General features: G+C 37.6%; 1 protein-coding gene across 2 annotated transcripts in view; it reads left to right on the forward strand.

The window, feature by feature from the left end:
- The window catches only part of DOK7 (docking protein 7), a 70,057-nt gene that overhangs the window by 39,195 nt on the left and 10,966 nt on the right, over window positions 1–19,896 (forward strand). For both annotated transcript variants that reach the window (XM_075022418.1, XM_075022411.1), the window contains one exon: window positions 12,785–12,827. In XM_075022418.1, coding sequence (XP_074878519.1) covers window positions 12,785–12,827 — 43 coding nt within the window. The remainder of the gene's footprint in view (window positions 1–12,784; window positions 12,828–19,896) is intronic.

The raw sequence follows: 19,896 nt of genomic DNA on the forward strand, positions 1-19,896 counted from the left end.
TAGGACAGATGTGTGGGGAAAAATATTATGTGGAGCCACTGTTGTTTTTCCATCCCCTCTCCTTCAGCTCCAGTGAAGTTTGATGCATCAATATGTCTGTAAGAACACATAAGTTTTGTGTGTGTGTAAAAGTTGGGTGGGATGGGGATGTTAAGATCAAAACAATCAAAACAAGTGACTGTTAATGTGATCCATGTGATAAATGACAGCCAGGATGGGGTGAGTGAATACCAGTCTTACATACAGATTCTAGGCTGCAGTAAAGTCCCTTCACTGCATACAAGCTCTGCTTGTATGTCTTCCTTGGCATTATTTTTTATTTCCATGTTTCCTTTCCTAAAGCAGGGTAGATGAAAGAAAGCAGTCCTCGAGACTTTCTCTGAAGCAGTTCAGTCCCACACAAGTCCAAAGGGTAGATGGAAAAGGGGCTTTAAAGTTGACTTTGTGCTCCTAAGTCTTGTCACATGAGGATATTGGGCTATTCGCAGTATAAACTGCAGCAGCGAGCTGTCAATCAACTGAAATGACTGTTTCAACAGCTGGGAATCAGTAGGACATGAACTCTGGCTGTGTTCCCTCTCCCCTAGCCACATCCTCTGCAGTAGTCTGGATTCTGTGGAATCCTCTGCTAATTCAATGCTGATTGGAAGCAATTTTGAATGTACAAGAAATTTGAGCCTGGAAAATATTAAGGAAATATAAACCTTTTCCAGATCTGGTTTATTACAAGGACGGAGAAGTGCTAAGTGGGCTATATCAGGGCTAGTAACTGTATACTTGAATCCTCTGTAGCATGAGGAAAACATTTCCAGATTAAGTTTGCCAATTCATCTCATTCCTTGAAACACAAAGTCAAGCAGAACACACGTGCTATGGAGATAACTGCTATAGAAAGCTTTGGAAAACTACAGAAATAATTATACCTACTAATTCATAGCAGTGCTCTCCGATATAGGAGAAGCCTGTGAGCAGCCCCCATGCATAGTTAAGTATCTGTATCCTTTGAAGCTGTGCAGTTTAATTATAGTTTCATTACCTTTGACAAACCATAATTTCAGTGATGGGCTGGGGATAAAGGAAAACACTTGTCTTAATATTGCTATTTTGAGCTTTCTCTCCCTTAATTGTCCTTCTAGTTCTGTCCATTTCTTTCTAATAATGATCATTGATTAATAATTTTTTTGTGGGAGAAATTGAGTAACCTTAACTGTAAATGTGAGGTTGAAAAAGAGGGAAAATGAATGCAAAGATCACATTGCAAGGCTTTCATTTTTATTCTTCATAGACTCATAATTAAGCCTACTCTAGTTCTCTCTCTGTGTGGAGCAGGATGCACAGGTTATAACAAGGATTCTTTTCTTCGTGTCTTTATGTGGAATGGGCTGGAAGGAAGGAATCAAATAACTAGACTAATGTAAATTGGCATAGCTCCATCGGCTACAAAACAGGCCCAAGTGTATTTTTAGTGCAAGCACAAGCTAAGCTCACACTGTGGAACAACACTCTTTGGGGGAAGTAGAAGGAGGAAAAGACTTTTCTTAGGGCAGTCCCTAGGTGAATGTTTCAAAATGGTAATTACAGCTTAACATAAAATTTCTCCATCTCTAAGAATCTGTAGAGGTAGGTTTAATTTGTCTTTAACATCTGAGATTATACTTTGCCAGCTTTTGAAATATTTTCACAGTTGAGCCCTTCTTTATTTACTGTTTGTCACTGTAACTGTAGAGTTGTAGTTAAACTCTTTATTTGCAAAGAAGAATCCCTTTTCTTCGTGGATAGATGACTTGGATTTTAAATCTTGCTGCAAGCAGAAAACTTGAGTAAAAGGGATACTTATGCACTTTTGTATACTTGGTGGAATTAATTTTCTGTTAATCAGAAACTTTTTGACAAGAACAGTTGTGATAAGTTAGGATAATTCTCAGTGCAGTGGCGTAAGAGCTATTGCTCACTGAAAAGTGTAAAATGTCTCTTATGCATGTTGGTTGAAGCTCATCCCCTTTCCTCATCAGAGAAGGAATGTCTCAGTGTCAAGAAATGAATGAATTATTGGACCTTTTGTCTTACATGTCTCTTCTGGTGTAAATTTGCCATAAATTGCTCCTTTGCTAATCAAGAGAGCAAGGCTATTTGAATCCCTTTGTAAGTGTGTGCATATGTGTATATGTTAATGATTGTTCTTTTAATTTGAGTCTCTCCAAGCTTCCGGCTAAACAGTACTTTTGTATTGACTTTTAAAATCTTGAAATGGGCTAATGCTCCTACTGCAGCAGAACTCTGTTGTTTCTACTGGGATGTGCTTTTCTAAGAAAATGTAGAACACCACCTCCCATTTGTCAAGCCCTCCTAATTTCACAGGTATTTCTGTAGTACTGAGATGCACAGTTAGTCTTGTGAACTTCAAAATATAAACGGAATGGATCGTGTGAGGTGTTGGATCCAGTCTATGTGCACTTTGCCTCTCCTGTTTCTTTTACATGCTGAGCAAGAAGAATGAGATGAGAACACCACACTGCTTATTATCTGCATGGTAGAGTCAAGTCTGCTGTTATTCATACCTGTTTGGGCCCCATCTAAGCCTCATTTTCAGTGGTATGGTATTTTGCTGGAGTCTCTGCCTTCTTGGTGCAGAATGAGTGGAAATTAACAGATCTATTGTACAAGGAAGCTCAGACTAGCAAATGTGGGGAAACTGAGTGTATTTTAAATATCAAATATTCTTGTAGTAGTGTAATGCTACCCCCTATTGGAAATTTGAATATATGGAATATAAACCAGAATACATGGAACTGAAGCCTCTTTGACTTCGTGTACATTACTTTGTTTCCATTGGACTTGATAGGACTTTAGAAGGGCCATTCTCCATTAAAAGAAAAAGAAAAAGAAAAAGAAAAAGAAAAAGAAAAAGAAAAAGTAAAAGAAAAAGAAAAAGATTTTTTGGCGTAAATAGGAAAGATGTTTTCTGCCCAGTTACCAGAACTGAATTCAGTTTAAAATAATCTTCTTTTATGTTAAAATACAGCTGTAGGCACAGATGCCTGCAATTTTACTGTCTTTCTATAAGAATACAAATATATAACCTACGTTGATTTTTATTGTTCATAAACATCTATATATTCATAAAGGCCTTACCAATTCTAAAAGAAATACATTCTGTCTTTTTGCATAGCTAAAGCTACTGTATACACTGTTACTCAGCTGTATCCTGAGTAACAGCACTTGTGTTCACCTGTGAAAATGTGAATGGTTAAAGCAACGCTGTGCGTGCACTGCTGAACCTTCAGCAGTCAGGACAAATGCGTGTTTGAACTCTTTTGCTTAAGCATTACACCAGGAGTTTCTGTATGTACCTTAGGAGAGAGGTGGTTTAACTAACAGCAGGCTAGCTGAACAAGGTTCTGAAAACGGGAAAAGGGAATGTAATGTTGCTATGAAAACATCTCTAAAAAGTTGACAACACTATCTTGAATCGGAAAATCTGCTGGGCGTCTTATGCTTAAACTAAAAATTTTTCCTTTTCATAAAATTCCAGAACAGATCTGCTGCTGTAAACCATGACAGCTCAAATGAGGAGTTAGGGGGAACAATGTAGCTGATTATTATTACCTGGAGGAATTGGCCATCTTTATTTTGACCCTAAGAATATATGATATGCTGAACTTTAGAGTGTATCAGGGTTATCTGCCTTGGATCTTAGACCTCATGGTTGGAGAAAAAGAAGTTATAATTTCTGAGCTGAGTGTATTTGATGGTTTATTTTAATGGCAGTTGTGGCAGGAGTCTTTCATGTCCTGAATGGCAGAATGATTGTTATGAGATACATCTGGTGAAAGATGATGCAGTGAAGGCTGATGTTAATACATTTTGTTATGTATCTAGCATCAGTTCGCAGATGTATTTGTTCAGGCTTCTGTGCTCTGAAATCAGGAGATGCTGTGCCCCAGTAGTCAAGTTTGATGAATATACTCTATGATATTTGCATATGGTGTTTTTATTTTTTGTGAAGAATTGTTTTTTGTTCCTGCCTTCTAACTCCTGCACCAATGCATGTCTGTCCATGTTTATCAAATACATTGAATTAAAATTGGTCTCAGAGGCAACTTGCTATGTCTGGTCTAGCCATTTCTTCTGGCTGGCTGAATCCCTCAGCCTAGTCCTGGCTCCTGCTATGAAAGTCCTCCTGTATCATGAACTGGGAGTGAAATGTGTTCTGATCATGCTCCTGTGTCTTTGTGCTGTGAGGTCTGTCAGGAAGTTTAGATGAGATCATCTGTTCAGCAGCATTCATAATCATTAGTGTCCGCCTTTTCATTTGAGTTGCTTATAGAGATCTACAGTATCTCTCTCTGCAGCTTGTCACTGTATCTGTCCTTACAAAACTTCCATGAAATAATGCAGTGCTTCTACCTGTATAGAAACCAGTGCTTCTGATTTTTACCTGTGGTTAAGTAGGACAGACTCTCAAATTCACAGAAGTATTTAGTAATCTTGTTTGATCTGGAACCATCGTACCAATTTTTTTGAAGGACCATGAGAAACTCAAACCTTATGGAATTAGTTTAAAAAATTGTAAGGCAAACCCAAAATCTGTGTTTGAGGGAGGTGGAAGAGTGTCTTTATTTTATTTATGTTTCTTAAGTTATTGTGGTTTCAGGCATTTCTCTAACCACAGGCTGTCTAGCTGATATTGGTGTTAGGGCAGTTTATGATGGTTTGGTGTTGTGTGCCTTCAGACTTTGCCATCTACTTGGAGTGAGTGTTATTGCTTTGGGTCAGCTGTACATGCTCTTGGCTTTGTTTTCTGTCTAGCAAGTATGCAAGCTTGACTTGTAGTAGTGCCTGGAAACACACACAAACTTCACTGATGTGTTTACACCAGGTATTTTATATGCATTAGGTGGTATTGCACAGCTGTTTTCTCTAGAATTCTGTCTAAATACTTTTGTACATAATGAGATATGTATGTGATGTTAAAAGGATGTTATTTAGGTTGAAAAGTTAAGACCCTTACTGTTAAGGAATTAACAGATTTACAGTTGCTCATGCCATCTTGGTTTTACCCACACATGTGTCCCTCTCGTGCAGTGAATGAGGCAGATGTCCCCTGGAAAAAATGGTATGTGACCACGTAATTGCATTACAGTTCAGTTGTTCAGCACACTCCTAGTGTGACCTTTTGGTATGTAGTAAATCTAGGTCTCTTTTTGAAAAGCAAAAGACAAGAGCAAATCATGTGCCTTGCCGTGTCACCTTCCCCATGCCCATATATTATCAGTAGCAGAGCTTGAAATTTGACCCTTCAGCATTGCGACCAAGACTCCAACCATCTGAATTTCAGGGCTGTTGCTGCTAGCTGGCAGCTGGAGATGGCTTTTGTCTCAGGGTGGAGGCTCGGCAGCTGGATCCAGATACTGGCTTTTGTGGTAGCTGTGGCAGAGGACTCAGCCCAGCTTTTCTTTCTCTCCCTTGAGTGGACAGTTTCAGAGCATGCTAAAGGCAAGGTGTGTCATTTTTGGAGCTAATGGTCATATTCTGATGCTGATGGTTGTATTCTGGATTGGGTGGCAAATGGCTCATGGCTGCAGGTGGCTGGGAAGCCCACAGCAAGAAGCAGAATGCCCCTCTCAACAGAAGCATATTAAAATCACAACTGAAGAGTTCCTCTGTAAAACCCCGAGAGAGAGAGAAGATGGGTACAAATCTGGACCAGAACTAAACAATACTTTTCATTCTTTCTCATGTCTTGTTGTTTAAACAATACCTGTAACTTGTAGATGAGTTGAGCTGTGATTATCCCACAGGCTTTAGGAGGCATATTTTAATGTGACACAGCATGGGTTGCCAGTGCCACTGAAATCGCCAGCTTCATGCTTCAGAAAATAGCTGATGTTTGGGCTTGGCTGAGCAAACTGAGATGTTTCTGAACTGACTTCAGCAATCTTTCTGTAAGCCGACAGTTGGCTTGCGACAGATGAAGCTGAGTAATCAAAGTTTGTGGCTGAAATTGGAGCCCTGCACCTGAAGCATGCCATGGGCAGGAGTTTCTGTTTAATTAGTAGTTGCTACAAAGGATGGTAGAGTTTAGTAATTTTGTATCTTTTGTTCAGAACCTCATCGACTGCTGGGCACTGTGAAACAGCCCATCAAAGCAGATGACCTTTAAAGGTTGCTCAATGTGTCTATTTATTGACCTTTCCTGCAAACTTTTTTTTCTCCTGTCGCAGTCTAAGCATTCCAGCTTTAAACTTTTCTGGTGATTTGCTCCAAGAGTAAGTCATAGTCTTTAATCCTCATGAGGAAAGTACCTTAACTGTCAGTTTCATTAGGGACTGGTTTCTTTTTGCTGAAATACCTGACTGAGCTTTGCAGAACTTTGGACATGTTCAAGAGTTTTTCTTTTCCATTTTCTAAAAGCAATTGACACGTTTCTATTTTTGTGATTCTGATTTCAAAATCTTCATTCAGGATTTCTCATTGGGTCCTTTGCTCCTTTGAGAAGTTGCTGACAGTTCAAGATACTGTTGTAATAAACTATGTAATGTAACTAATCTGCTGTCTCCCTCTACGTACAAACTGCATGAAGCAGTGAGAGGGATTGTGATGAAGGGCCACCAGCTATATACAGCAGGCATGAGAGTGTTCATTGTTACAGAAGTCTGCTTCACAGTTTCTGCTTTTCAGGGACCATCCTCTGGATTTTGAGTCATGACTTTGATGGTTTTCTATTGAAAAACTGGATGCTTTGCATGGCCTTGATACTGCACAATAGCTTTAAAATAAAGGAAGGGAGAGGAAAAAAAAAATCTAGATCATATTTTCCATGAAAATTAAGCAGCTGACCAATGTTGCATTCTCTCTGTTTGAGTGCATTTTTGGCATGTGCTGAATAAAAATCTCACAGTGCAAATAGTTGCTTCTGTTACTGTTGAGTATGAATTCCTCTTTCCTAACAAGAAGCATCTGGGAGCCTCTCAATTATGTTGAACCTTTCTTCTTCTAGTCTGAGGACCCAGACTGGGGCACAAGTTCATACATGTGCTTAGACTAAAGCAAATGACACCTAAAAATCATAGAATCATAGAATAGTTTGGGTTGGAAGGGACCTTTGAAGGTCATCTATTCCAACCCCCCTGCAATGAGCAGGGACATCTTCCACTAAATCAGGTTGCTCAAAGCCCCATCCAACCTGACCTTGAATGTTTCCAGGGATGGGGCATCTACCACCTCTCTGGGCAACCTGTTCCAGTGTTTTGCCACCCCCACTGTAAAAAATTTCTTTCTTATATCTAGTCTGAATCTACCTTCTTTTAGTTTAAAGCCATTACCTCTTGTCCTATCGCAACAGGGCCTGCTAAAAAGTCTGTCCCCATCTTTCTTATAAGCCCCCTTCAGTTATTAAAATAAGGTCTTCCTGGAGTCTTCTCTTCTCCAGGCTGAATGACCCCAACTGTCTCAGCCTGCCCTCATAGGAGAGGTACTCCAGCTCTCTGATCATCTTCGTGGCCTTTCTCTGGACCTGCTCCAACACACTCACGTCTTTCCTGTGCTGAGAACTCCTTTACTAGGTTCAGAATAAAGGAGCTATAATAAGCTGCCAAACTTAGATGAGCTGAAAGAAAAGCTTTATTTCTAAAGATACACAAAGGGAATTACATAAGCTGTGACTGATGAGGTGTGTCTGAAATGTTGACAGTTATCAGGCAAATGGCATTTCATTCCTCTTGCCAGTGATGATGGAGCCCAGCTCAGCATTACAATCTACAGAAGCTGATCTACTTTTTCTTGGAAGTGTGGTTTCCTCCTTTTTAGGAGGAAAAAATATGAAACAAAATTGTTTTGATTCTTTGAAAATACATGCTTTATATTCAACAGCTATCTATCAGTTCCTACTCTTAGAGCCAGTAATGGGAAGGATTAGCCTTAAGACAATTTTTTCCTTCTTTCTTTTCTGCCCATCTGACTCTCAGTCTCCCGGCTCCCTTTTACATCACAGAGATGAGCTTACAAAGCAGTTGTGATGCCTTTTGTCACTATGAATCTGGCAAAACTTCTTCCAGAAAAAGGAAATTGTGCAGTACAGTATCTTTGCTCCTTGCTGTGGAGCTTATACTGGAAGATCTGGACTTTGGGACTTATCTTGTGTCCAAAGACTAAAACTCCCATTAGCAGAAGCGGAGCAGGATTGGGTATGTAGTCCATGGAAAGTGGTTTGAGTATAAAGAGAAAGGTAGGCATACTGCTCTGTATATGGGACAGTATTTGTGTCTGATAATTTTTTTAAAATGAGAACTGATCTGGTAAATCCTATATTTCATGAAATTTAAAGCGAATGAAACTTTGAATGAGATAAAATGAAACTTTAAAAGAAAAAAGAGGGAGAGAAAGACAAAGATATACCAAATATACAGAGAGGGGAAAAAAGTAATCTCATTTTGATTGTAAAAAGGATTATGTACTACGATGGTTATTTGCACACACAGGAATAAATGCCAAGGCTTAGGTTCTGTTTAGCTGTTTAGGGCAACAGAGCTGATCTTTGAATAATGATCCAGCATATCAAACTAGTGGGTTCTCCTAACATCTATCATTGAACCCTACCCAAGATATTTGGAAGCAGAACATAAAAAATGAATGTCATCTGACAGCAGCCAGATCACTACCAGAGTTAAAATAGCCCTGGACATGTAGTCCATGATGTGTGACATATAAGTGGTACATATCCGTTTACTGTGGGTGTTGTAGTGATGAGGTTGTTTGAACTAACAACCATGCATCACATACTTCAGCACTCAGCTCTTGGGTCACAGATAAAAGAATCTACATTAGAAAGATATTTAACTTATATTTATGAGTAATATTATGAGATATGCAGGATTTAGATACTTGCATTGTTGGTTATTGTCTGAATATCATAGCAGGCATAACACAAGCATATTATTTGAGTGAGGTCACTTACCCCTTTTTTTCTTTAGTGTAATCATGTGGTAGGTTGAGACAAGTATTATACTTTGCATTTGAAAACCATGCATTTACATTTGTACGTTATGCCATAATAATTTAAAAAGTTTCTTCTACAGACAAAAGCATGTTTTGTCTGAGTTTTGTAGAATTAAAAAAGATAGCTTTTAAGTCTCTGATGCTGTTCTTTCTACTGAGTTGCCTTAGTGGTAGCCGTTATAAGTTAGTGAAGTCTCTGCCTTACAGAGGGTTGCAGCAGGAGGCCTCAGATTTGCAGAAATAATAGAATATGTTGTATTGAAATGGAAATGAAGACAACAGTCTTACAGACTGGAAAAATCACTTGATAACAAAAGACTGGTTTTATTTTTGTTATTATCTCAGACTCACTTTTTTATCTATTCACATATGATTCTTTTAGTTACTTGGTGCCTTTCATATACTCCCTAAAATTTCAATGATATTTCATCAGTGTCCCACATCTGATGTAATTTCACACATCTAACTTCTGTGTGCCTTTTTGCATCTTCCTTTGTCAAGTATAAACTAATCTTCTAATAATGACTTTAAAAGTATATTTATTTGATGTTATCTGTCTAGCCTTTATCAATTTTCTTATCTTACCTAATTTGTACATTTTTATGAAAAACTTTTTAGAATTTATTTTATAAGAGTGACGAGGAGTTCCAGGCATGAAATAAGACTCCATTGTTGAACAAACTGTACCTATGTTAACAAATGGTCTCTCTTTAATTTTCAGTTATTTCCACATCATATATGATGTGCACAATAAAAGGCAAATGATGGTTTGAATTCTCACTCACATTCAGAGGTCAGAAAGCCCCAATGATTCATTTTAACTTGCATTAAGCAGCACATCACCAAAACAAAAAAGTTTCTGTAACTGAAATGTTTTTAACAGTTTGGCATTGCCAACTTTTTAATCCTCATTCTTGCAGAAGTGCTATACTTGCGCAACACTGAGAGGAGGGAAAAATGGTAAAACTTCATTTGCAAGTAAATCAAGTAGTTATAACTTGAATTTACAGGGGGAGCAGAGCTGTTTAGCAAGTAGGACTGTATGCTATTTTGCAAATAACAACTTTGCTATAAGGTGAGAAGAAAACCAATCATTATAAAAATATTCAGTTTATTCTTTGTTTCTTTGCATTACTGTTGTTTGTAACATTTGCAATGATGAAAGAGGACTCCTCTCAGGGAGATTATGTATAAACAAAGAACCAAAATGCCGTTCTTTTTTCAAAGAGCTTTCAATCTCATTTCAGGTTTTCTGCTTTCTATACTTTATTTCTAACCATGTTTTTGCCATAATTTAGGATATTCTGATGTGTAATGCATTTATGGAAAGAGAGTTAAAAATATTTTTCCAACTTGCTATCTAGTTTCATGCATCAAGCCCATGCCCTGAATGACAGCAAGGCTGTGCAGATTAATTAATCTAGAGGCAAAGGTGAGGAAGGTAAAGAAAATTTTTTTTCCCCTCCCAAAACAATTTTTGATTGACTTTGTGAACTAAGTAACATCCAGTTCCCCCCCCATACCCTACAAGTTACCAGAAAAAAAAGCTTTGTTTTTAAAAGCATGAAAGTTGCCAGAAAGTTGAGAGATCCTTTCTTACTAGCAAGATTTGCTTTTCATGCATCTCAACACTGTACTCTGCCACTTTCTATTTCATTAAGTAAGCTAGCAGTTGCTACCTTCAGAGGCAGCATAATCTGCTTTACATCCACAGATGTAACCAAAGTCAGGGTAATTATTTTTTGGTATTCTGTATTAGTAAACCCTTAATAAGTTACTGGGGACAGGAAAACCAGCATTTTTCAAGTCTGCTATAAATAAAAGTGACAAAAAAATCATAGAAATTCTACTGTAATGGAAAAAAATATTATCTAAATGTACAGAATTCTGCTTGTAATGGACTCCAAACTCCTCTGCCCTTTATCTGTGCATACTTCTGCATATTCCCCAAATGAAAGTAGCAACTTCTGTGGTGACATGCAGTAACTATAGAAACAAATAACATCCACTGTGGTTAAATTAATAAAATGCTCTTTTTCTGAAATGCTGTGGGATGGTTTTTCTCTGTCAGAAGTGTAATCTTGGCCATGTTTCTGATTTCCTCCCCTTCTACTCTAAAGAGTTGCTCAAATTCAGTGTCTCATATATTAAAATATATAGCTAGCATAAAAGCTCAAGTAAATACTGAAGCTGTACATTCAATGTTTGCAATAGGATCAGGCAGAAACATCTTACATGTTGTGTGTTGAAAGTTGTTCTGTGTTGCAGATTTCAAAACTGTATTTAAAATTTTTTTTAAAAACCTTACCCATCCCCACTTGATCCAAGTAAGCTCTTTTAATGTATATGATATTGGCAGAAACAGAATCAATGTAATCTTTTCTAATCTTTTTCTGGTTCATTGCAAGGTGCATCAAATCCAAAGAAACCCTTTCCACTTAACTTTAACTGAGTTTGGATCTAGTTGCTAGCTCTGGCAGTTTTTTGTGATGGGCATAGGTAATGAGCTTTATATCTTAATATGTTTACCTTAAGAAAATATTGTGCAGGAATTAGTATGACTTGAACTTCTACATGGATAATAAGTAAATAATCTATTTTGTTTTCTGTTGAGGAATTTTGGGAAGTCAACACAGTGCCTGTATACAGGGAAGATATATGTAAAGTATATGTAAAGTCCTAAGTGCGTCTAAAAAGCCCCCACTTTGTAAGAATGTATAGGAAATGGACAGTTATTACAGGTCACAAATCTGTGTATTTAGGTGAAGGAAATTACTCTCAGGTGTCAATATAAAATGGAATTTTACTGCTTTGAGCAGTGTTATTGCCCAGCTCCAATAGGTATATAATCTTTTTCCACTTCAAAGTCCAGAAGACACGTTCATTTATCAAAAAGAATGGATCATGATGATGAATTCTTCTTCTTATCAAGATGACAGAAATAAAAGATCTCTTTGACAGAGTGGTGGTCAGTAGCACAGACTGGACTGACTTCTCAGCCTACCTTGATGGCGTTGTGCAGGAGCAGCCTTGGTACCATCTGGAGATGGAAGCGCCAGAGTGTCCTCCAGATCAGCTTTAAATGACAGAGATAGTATAGCTGGGGAGAAACCTGGCCTGCAAGCATGTTTTGGAACATGCTTACTCTTAAGTGTGAATGGGCACTGGTACTCTTTGCCTGACTGCTTTGATGTGCCCCAGCTGCCATTGTACCACCACGGTACAAACAATGTGAAACATCTGAGATGGCCAAAAAAGCTTTTCTAGACAGATCCTGATGTCACAGGTGGGATTTGTAGGCAGTCTGAAGTCAGTTTAAGCTCTGGGTTGGTTTTATGGAGCTGAGTCAGAAGCACACCAGGCTTCAGTCTGCTTGCAGCACCTACCATTTTAAGCGAATATAGGCATGGCCTTAATTTATGTCTGTTAAACCTGTTACTCCAACTTGATATCATCTTCCTCTGACTATAAAATTTTCTTGCTTTTTGCTGTTTAATTCAGGACTGATTCAACAGTGCTAAGTTTCACTGTGCCTGCTACAGTTGTTGCAAAGCATCCAAAGCCAAGTTAGTTAGCTAGCCTTCACTCTAAGGTACACGAAGGTTTTGCAACTTACACGTTTTGAACACCTTCAGGTCTGGCCACCTTTGTGTCTGTTCTGGATTTTAAAACCGCTTGTTAAACTCTTGTGATGGTGAAGTGATTTCTCTGCCATTCTTCCTATATTTTGTGAAGTTTCTATTTCTTGTAAAGATTTTTTTATTCTAAAATTTTCTGTTTTCTTTAGGGAACAGCAATTTTACAGTCTGGAGTCTTACCAGCTATACCAGGTAGGAGCCATTTAGTTATTTCTTTTGTTAAAGAACAATGTTTAAGTCTCAAATTGTGATTTATGGAAGCAGAACTAAAAACTATATTAAGAGGTGTCCTGTTCGTGGTTGGTTTTGCTGCTGCAATTCATGACTGACAGTTATGAAATACATTGTAATCTGTAGTATCTTTGTTTGCAAAGATTAATATATTTGGTTTTCCCTTCCTTTTGTAATCTAAAGAGGTTTAAAGTCAGTTTCCATATGAAGTTGTTTAGTGCCTTTTCTACTTAGGTAGTCAAAGAACGTCAAGAAAGTGTTCTTTTAGGATATATTAACACCAAGGGGAAACTTAATTTATATGTTCAGTGTGTATACCCAGTTTTCTAAATAACACAAAACCACAGGAATGGATCCTTATCAGAGACAACCTGGAGATGCTTCTGTCATGTCAGTGGAACTACTGATCGACCAACAAAATGAGTAAAGGGAGGAAGCTGAGTATCTGGCCTGGAAAGATTATTTAGGCAAAGGTAACACGCTGACCATCTTTGCATTGTAAATCTACCTATCAGTAGAATGTGTTAGTTATCTGGAGTTCTCTAACGTAGCTAAACTGATCTGGCACCTTTTCACCATCATTTTATTTCAAAGATAACATTTCATAAGCACTTGGTTTTGTGTACTGTTTCCATCTTAGTCCTTGGAAAGATCTGTGCAAAGAAGTTGTTTAGTATCTTAAACATCTTCATATTCCTTAAATTCTTTACCTGATAATTCAGTAGATCCATTAAATTTCTCAGGTTGCCCACTTCCAATAGACGTAGAACAGCTCTTTGTGCTTGGTTTTCTTTATTACTTTTAAAAACCTTGGCAAATACGTAAAGAAGTATAGCTGATTGATACTTGTGTGAACAAATCCAGTAAGATACCTAGGATCAGGAGGTGTCTCTGGAGAAGGTTATAAGTAACTTTATTCTTTTGTCTGTCTTAGCAGGAGACAATCCAGAAGAATTTAGCAGATCTTGTTCCTAGTTATTCCACTCGAGTCAGTGGAATTACTCTTGATTTATAGAGGTGTAAGTAGAAACACAAATTGGATCATTAATTTTATCTTTCCTTCTGGTACTCAGGTTTCTAATCCTCTAGTCAACCCAAGGAAACCAGAGCGCTTATGATTAAAGTGTGTGTAAATACAGGGCAACTGGGGACTATAGCTGCATGTGGTGGGCACAATATTATTTCTGCATTAATTTCAGTGGCAAATTCATTGTGGATGCAAACAATATCTGACAAAAACTTAATCTCAGACTATTCATGCAGATGAAGGAGTTAGCTGTTTTGATAACACCTATCATTAAGCAAATTGGAAATGTAGAAACACAGGACAGATTTTTAGATCAACAGAAAGGGAATATACAAGACTGAAGAAATTTGGGTGGGTGGGTTTTCATGTCTGGTACACTGGGAAAATATTGTTTAACAAAAGAACCAAATACTTCCTGGAGTAAGTATAAATGCTTTAGGCAAATGCAGCATCTAAAGCCAATGACTGAAGTTTTTAGCTATCTTTGTGGGGTTTCATCTCTCAAATGATCTCATTATATACATATAGAACTTTATTCTTCAATACTTTTCACAATACAAAAGAAACCTATGTTGTCTCTGTCTCGTCACATTTTTATTGTCCTCAGATATTTCATTTTAAAGTATTGTTTTTAAATATATGTGAACATTTCAAGTATAATTGAACTTGGCATTTCAAAGCTTTCAAAATAACACTGTAGCCTTTGAATGTTTTGTTTCCACCATCTTTAATCCAAGCCATTAACTGAAGATCCCTGGGTGCTGACCAGTCATTCAAACAGTTCTGTTGAACTAAAGGAAAACCATTAGAACTTTTCTGTGTTCTCTATTATGATCTTTTAATCCATTGTTGAGGATAACATAAGGGCACACTAATTTGAGGTAACTACTTTCAAAACCAGTCTTGCGCATGTACATGGCAAGATACCTCTACTAGCATGAATGATTGTACAATGAGCCAATACACAGTTATAATGTTTGCTAGTGTAGCAGTCTACCTACTCATAAACGCATTTCTTTTTTATCACAGAAAGAACTGTATTGTATTTTCATTCAAATACACTGTACAAATGCAAACCCACTTCTTCCAGCACTACAGGTGCCCGCATGTTCTGTACAATATTTTTGCTCTTGAATGTCTCAGTTCTGTAGCAAGAAATGGAGTTAGAGTCAGGATCAATTGTTTAAATATTTTTCAGTTTATTGGTAGTGAATGTGGGTGAAGATATTATCTTTCTACTGTTAGTTACATATGCTGAGCAACAGACTCAGCAACTTCAGAGAAATGTGTCTAATTCTAATGGCAAGTTCATAAATGCGGCAACAATTCTGAATTGTATTACTAGATGGAAAAAACCAAGTTGGGGTGAATCATTTAATTCTGGTTTAAATGATTTGGTTGCCTTTGTTATAAATAACTTTGTAAAGATTGATTAGAGAGAGACTGAACTAGATTGCTTGCATTTGTAGGAGGAAAGTGTTCCCATTGTTATCATAGCTTTGTACTAGAGACCAAGGTAAGGGATTCTCTGGAGTTCTATGATGTGGGAATGCCTGCTCTTAAGTATAATAGACTGCATTTCTGGTTATTATGGACCTTAAAATACCATGACAGGATAGAGGTTCAAAAATGTGATTCAGATTTCCTGATTTCTGAGACTGCTGGATTCTGGAGGCACCTGGCTTTAGTACGTTTGGTCTAAGAAGTTCTCATGGGACCTACACAGAGTTTCTCATCAATGGTTATGAAATTCTGTAGCATGATCTAGTGGATGCAATTTCAGAGATATGTATGTAGGTCTTTTTTTCAGGAGCTGCTTATGTGTTTTGAATTTTTGAATGAGATGCACATTTAGTGTTGAGAGGTGGAACCAAAAGACAGCACTTTCCTTCACAGAATGGTGAGCTGAAGAGCTCGTCATTATCTTGATTATCCTTCTGGTACTATAAATCAAAGTACTGTAGGAAAAACAGGGCTGAAGGGATTGTCTAGCTCAAGCCTCTGCCCTGAGGTTAGGATGTACTTCTCTGTGTATGTCTGACAAGTGTTTGTTTAGCATGTTCTGCAATGAGAATCCTTAATCCACCTTAAATCATCTGAAGTCCTTTGCTATTCTAACTTGCTGTTATTTATGCCTGTTATTTAAACCTTGTGCTTCTTTCTAGTTCATTGCAGCAGCTTAGATAGGAACCTCCAGCTCTTACTTATAATGTCTTCACACTCTCCTTCAAAATATTTGGATTTTCTCGGTTGAGTAGAACTCTGTCACCGTTCTCCTGTTTTATGATGTTTAAACCATGAGGTTGTTTTGTGGGGTGAAAAAGTGCCACTATTTCTGTCCTTAGTTGCCAACCCTTCCAAGTGAACTGAGCAGTCTGAATCCCAAAATTCCTGTTTAGAGAAGGTAAGTTGAGAGCTGAAATGGGTTTGCAGAAGTGCTTAGGGCCCCTCTGCAATCCCTGGAGAAGGCTTTTCATGCAGGGTCTATGCACCTTATTTCAGAAACTTTTGTCCCTTTTCATTAGCTGCAGGGAAACTGATTGCATAGACATTCCCAGCAGCCAGACCCAGCCTTGGGCATTTCAACACTCAAATTAAACTTCTATAGTGGGAGGTCTGATCTCCCTGTACTTCTGTGCCGCAGGCTCTGGCATTACAAAAATCAATAGCTGAATGGGAAAATAAGTTAACAAATATCCTCCCATGGAAGCAGTGTACTTTAATATCATTAAGTTTTGTGACTCTTAAATTCTCTGTTATTTTTCTTGTCTGTACAGTTCCATATTTCCCATATTCCACAGACGCAAATTCATCAGCATTGCAACAGACACTCTTGCTATCTGACAGCCTCTTTGCTTGTGATACCAAATCTATACAATGCTTGGTGGGAAATGTTCTGAGACGATGAATTAAGGAATAAATATAAAACAGTGCTGTGGATTGGAATTCAGCTGAAATGTCAGCTGAATGCTGATTATGGACATTGTATATTTATTAAATTGTTCTTAGGTAGATAGGGAGTCAAGGTAGGGAGATAAAAAGAAAAAATAAAATTAAGTATATAACAGGTGATGGGTGCTGAAAATGAACTCAGCTGTCTGACAGCTTAGCTTTTATGATGGAATAATAGGCTTTCTTTCATACATTTTTAAAATTTTTATTGCGAACCTATGCAGCCTGATACTTCTATTCCAAGCTTAGGAGTAAGCTTTCAAGGAATTAATTGAGAGTAGTGAGAAAGAAGAATCTGGGCCATACTGTGTTGGTTGTTGTTGCTTAGGTTGAAAATAATTTATAATTCACAAATTTTTTTCAAGAAATATGTTGTCAGCTCTTCAGATGTAGGAAGACAAAGTACGCTATGATACCTTTGTTGAGCCAGTAAAGCACTGTGTGCTGAACAGTGTCCACCATAAATATGTCATAACTCATAGGGCTAAACACTGTAATAGAAGAGCATTATTATAATGGGAAATTGATTAATAAACCCCTGCCATAATATGGCATGCTCTTTCTTGATTGTGCTTTATTTTATAAGGGCACTCAAAATAATTCCGTAGGGGAAGAAAAATAGGAGCTAAGAAAAAGTAAGCTGATTGAAATACATATTACATTTACAAGCTAAACCTTGGCCTTGGCAACTATCTGAACTACTAGAGGCCTGACAGGAAGTGAAAAAAACCAAAAGTCACTGTGGTGAAACCATATGCTAGTGAATGATCCAAATGCTGCTGCTTCATCCTGTGGGCTAAGTAGATCCAGCAGGTTCCTATTCCCTGTTCTGGGCATGACAGAAGGTGGTAAGACCATGCCGCAGTGACCCTCTAGTCCTGCCTTTTCTGTATTCCTGATTTGCTTCCCCATGCCTTCTCTGACACTGAAATCTGGGGAAATTACATATTCCAGCCTTCTAGAACACAAAGGTGAAGAACCTTATTTGCAAACATAGTGATTATTTCAGCTTTTTAAAATTTTTCTATTAAGGAAACACTTTATGTGACCTTCATTCTTGACCAATATAGATCCTGAACTTCAGATTCAACAAGATTTTTTTGGAGTAAATATATGTAAAGCATCAAAAAACAGACACTGGGTTTCCTGGTACAGGAAAATGGTAATGATTCTAGCTTAACACTTTTGCGTTTTTAAGGGTGAGAGGCAGGGCTGGAGTGGCCATACAGGACAGGAAGATGAAAAATAGCTAGAGGTAGTTAGATCCTCTGTGATTCTTTTGGACACGCTAGACAGATATCTTTGGGCAGCAATATTTGAAGTCACTGTGCTTGAATGCTTTTTTAATTTTGAGTGATTCTACTACTTCTGAAGTTGACTGTTAGAGAGACAGGAGGCATTTCTGAACATAGTGAAATCTGTAGAGCAAGTAAGCATCCCTTTCAGCTTTTATGTATGGCAGATAGTGCCATTTGTATAGCAGAAAATGTATGAAATCACTTTGAAAATTGAAGAGTTAACAAACTGAGGGAAGTTTTACAGGGCAATTATAGAGCACCAGGAACTCTTTTATTAGATTTACATGAAAAAACCTCCTGGTGTACTTGCAGTATTTCTCCTGTCAAGCAGTACCTCTAGCCTTTGGATGCTGTTTTAAGCAAGGTATCTGTTTTCAAAGGAGGAGATGGATCAAAGTACTTCATAATAAAGGTAGTTTTAATTCAACAGGAAGCAAGAATTTATCATAGAGCATAGTGTTTTCTTCTGTCCTGATTCCTTGTCAGCAAATTTAATAGCCCAGACCTGTGGAATTTGTGACCTGCCCTGTGAAGGCAAAGTAGAGGCCAGTCAGTAAGAAGTGATCACTTGGTAAAACCAGTGTAGTGTTGCATGTGTCTGCTCACTGGCCATGTAATGATAGGTGACAGGATTTGAAAATGTAAACTGTCTGGGCTCAGTTTATAGCATATATTCCAGCTTCCCTCTTGTTTGTTAATTTTTTTTCATGGCTCTTTCTAGTAGCACATGTGCTGTAAACTGTGCTTATTTTTGAAGAGTGGGCATAAAAAAATGACTATAAAGTTAGAAAAAATGTTTCAAATAGTTGTCTTCATTGAGCTACAACACATGTTTGAGGCTAATCATATGTAGGAATGCAAAATATTCTGCAGCTTATTTTCATTTTATCACATTTTGAATATCTTCTTCCTCTTACACACTGAGGAAAGTAGAACAGAAATAACTCTCTTGAGCTACTCAGTTTTAACAAAGACTTGAGTGAGTCAGCCACACAGAACTGGATGGCAGGGGAAACTGAAAAAATTATTCTTAACTTGGATTTGTAAGTCAAAAAGAATGATGGTAAGGAGTGTCTGTCTCCTGCTGGATGCTTTATATGTTCAGAAATTTATCTTGCTAACTTGATTTTTCCATTCCTGCAAGTGTTATCCTAGGATTCATAAATGAGAAACAAACCAGTTTATATGGTAGCTGTAAAGAAGAAGGAAGAAAATATCTAGGTCAATCTCTCTTGACATGTGTTTATACAACACAGTTCAAAGCTCCAAAAAAATTCCATGAGAGATTTGACTATGTAAATATTTGTTAGTTGCCAGATTTGAAAATGAGGAAAATGCAACAGGTCAAATTCTGAAGCATTAACAGCGTTCTTTTAAACGACCTCCAAATGGGAAAACTTCAACTTGACCATAAATGGATTGGAATATCTTATTGTTTTAAATCTCCTTTCCTGTCCTGTCTGCTTTTCACAAATCCTAAGTGTTGCTTAAAAATCCATGTTTCCTCTGGAATGATTTCTGCTGAATTACATTAAGTTTTTGAGGGAGAACCCCCCCCGCCCCCCACTAGTTTGTGAAGCTGCAATTAGCATGAAGCTGTACTCTTTCTTCAAAGTAAGGTAAGGCTTTCAGCTGCATAAAGCTTGTTCTGATATTCTTAATAATGCAGAGACAGGATGCTCTGAGGTGAGAAACATGAAAATCAGTTACAGTGAAAATATAAGTAAATCAGCTAGGCCAGGGCTGTCCTATT

Source organism: Buteo buteo, chromosome 1 (genome assembly GCF_964188355.1).
Source record: "Buteo buteo chromosome 1, bButBut1.hap1.1, whole genome shotgun sequence".
Lineage (NCBI taxonomy): Eukaryota > Metazoa > Chordata > Aves > Accipitriformes > Accipitridae > Buteo > Buteo buteo.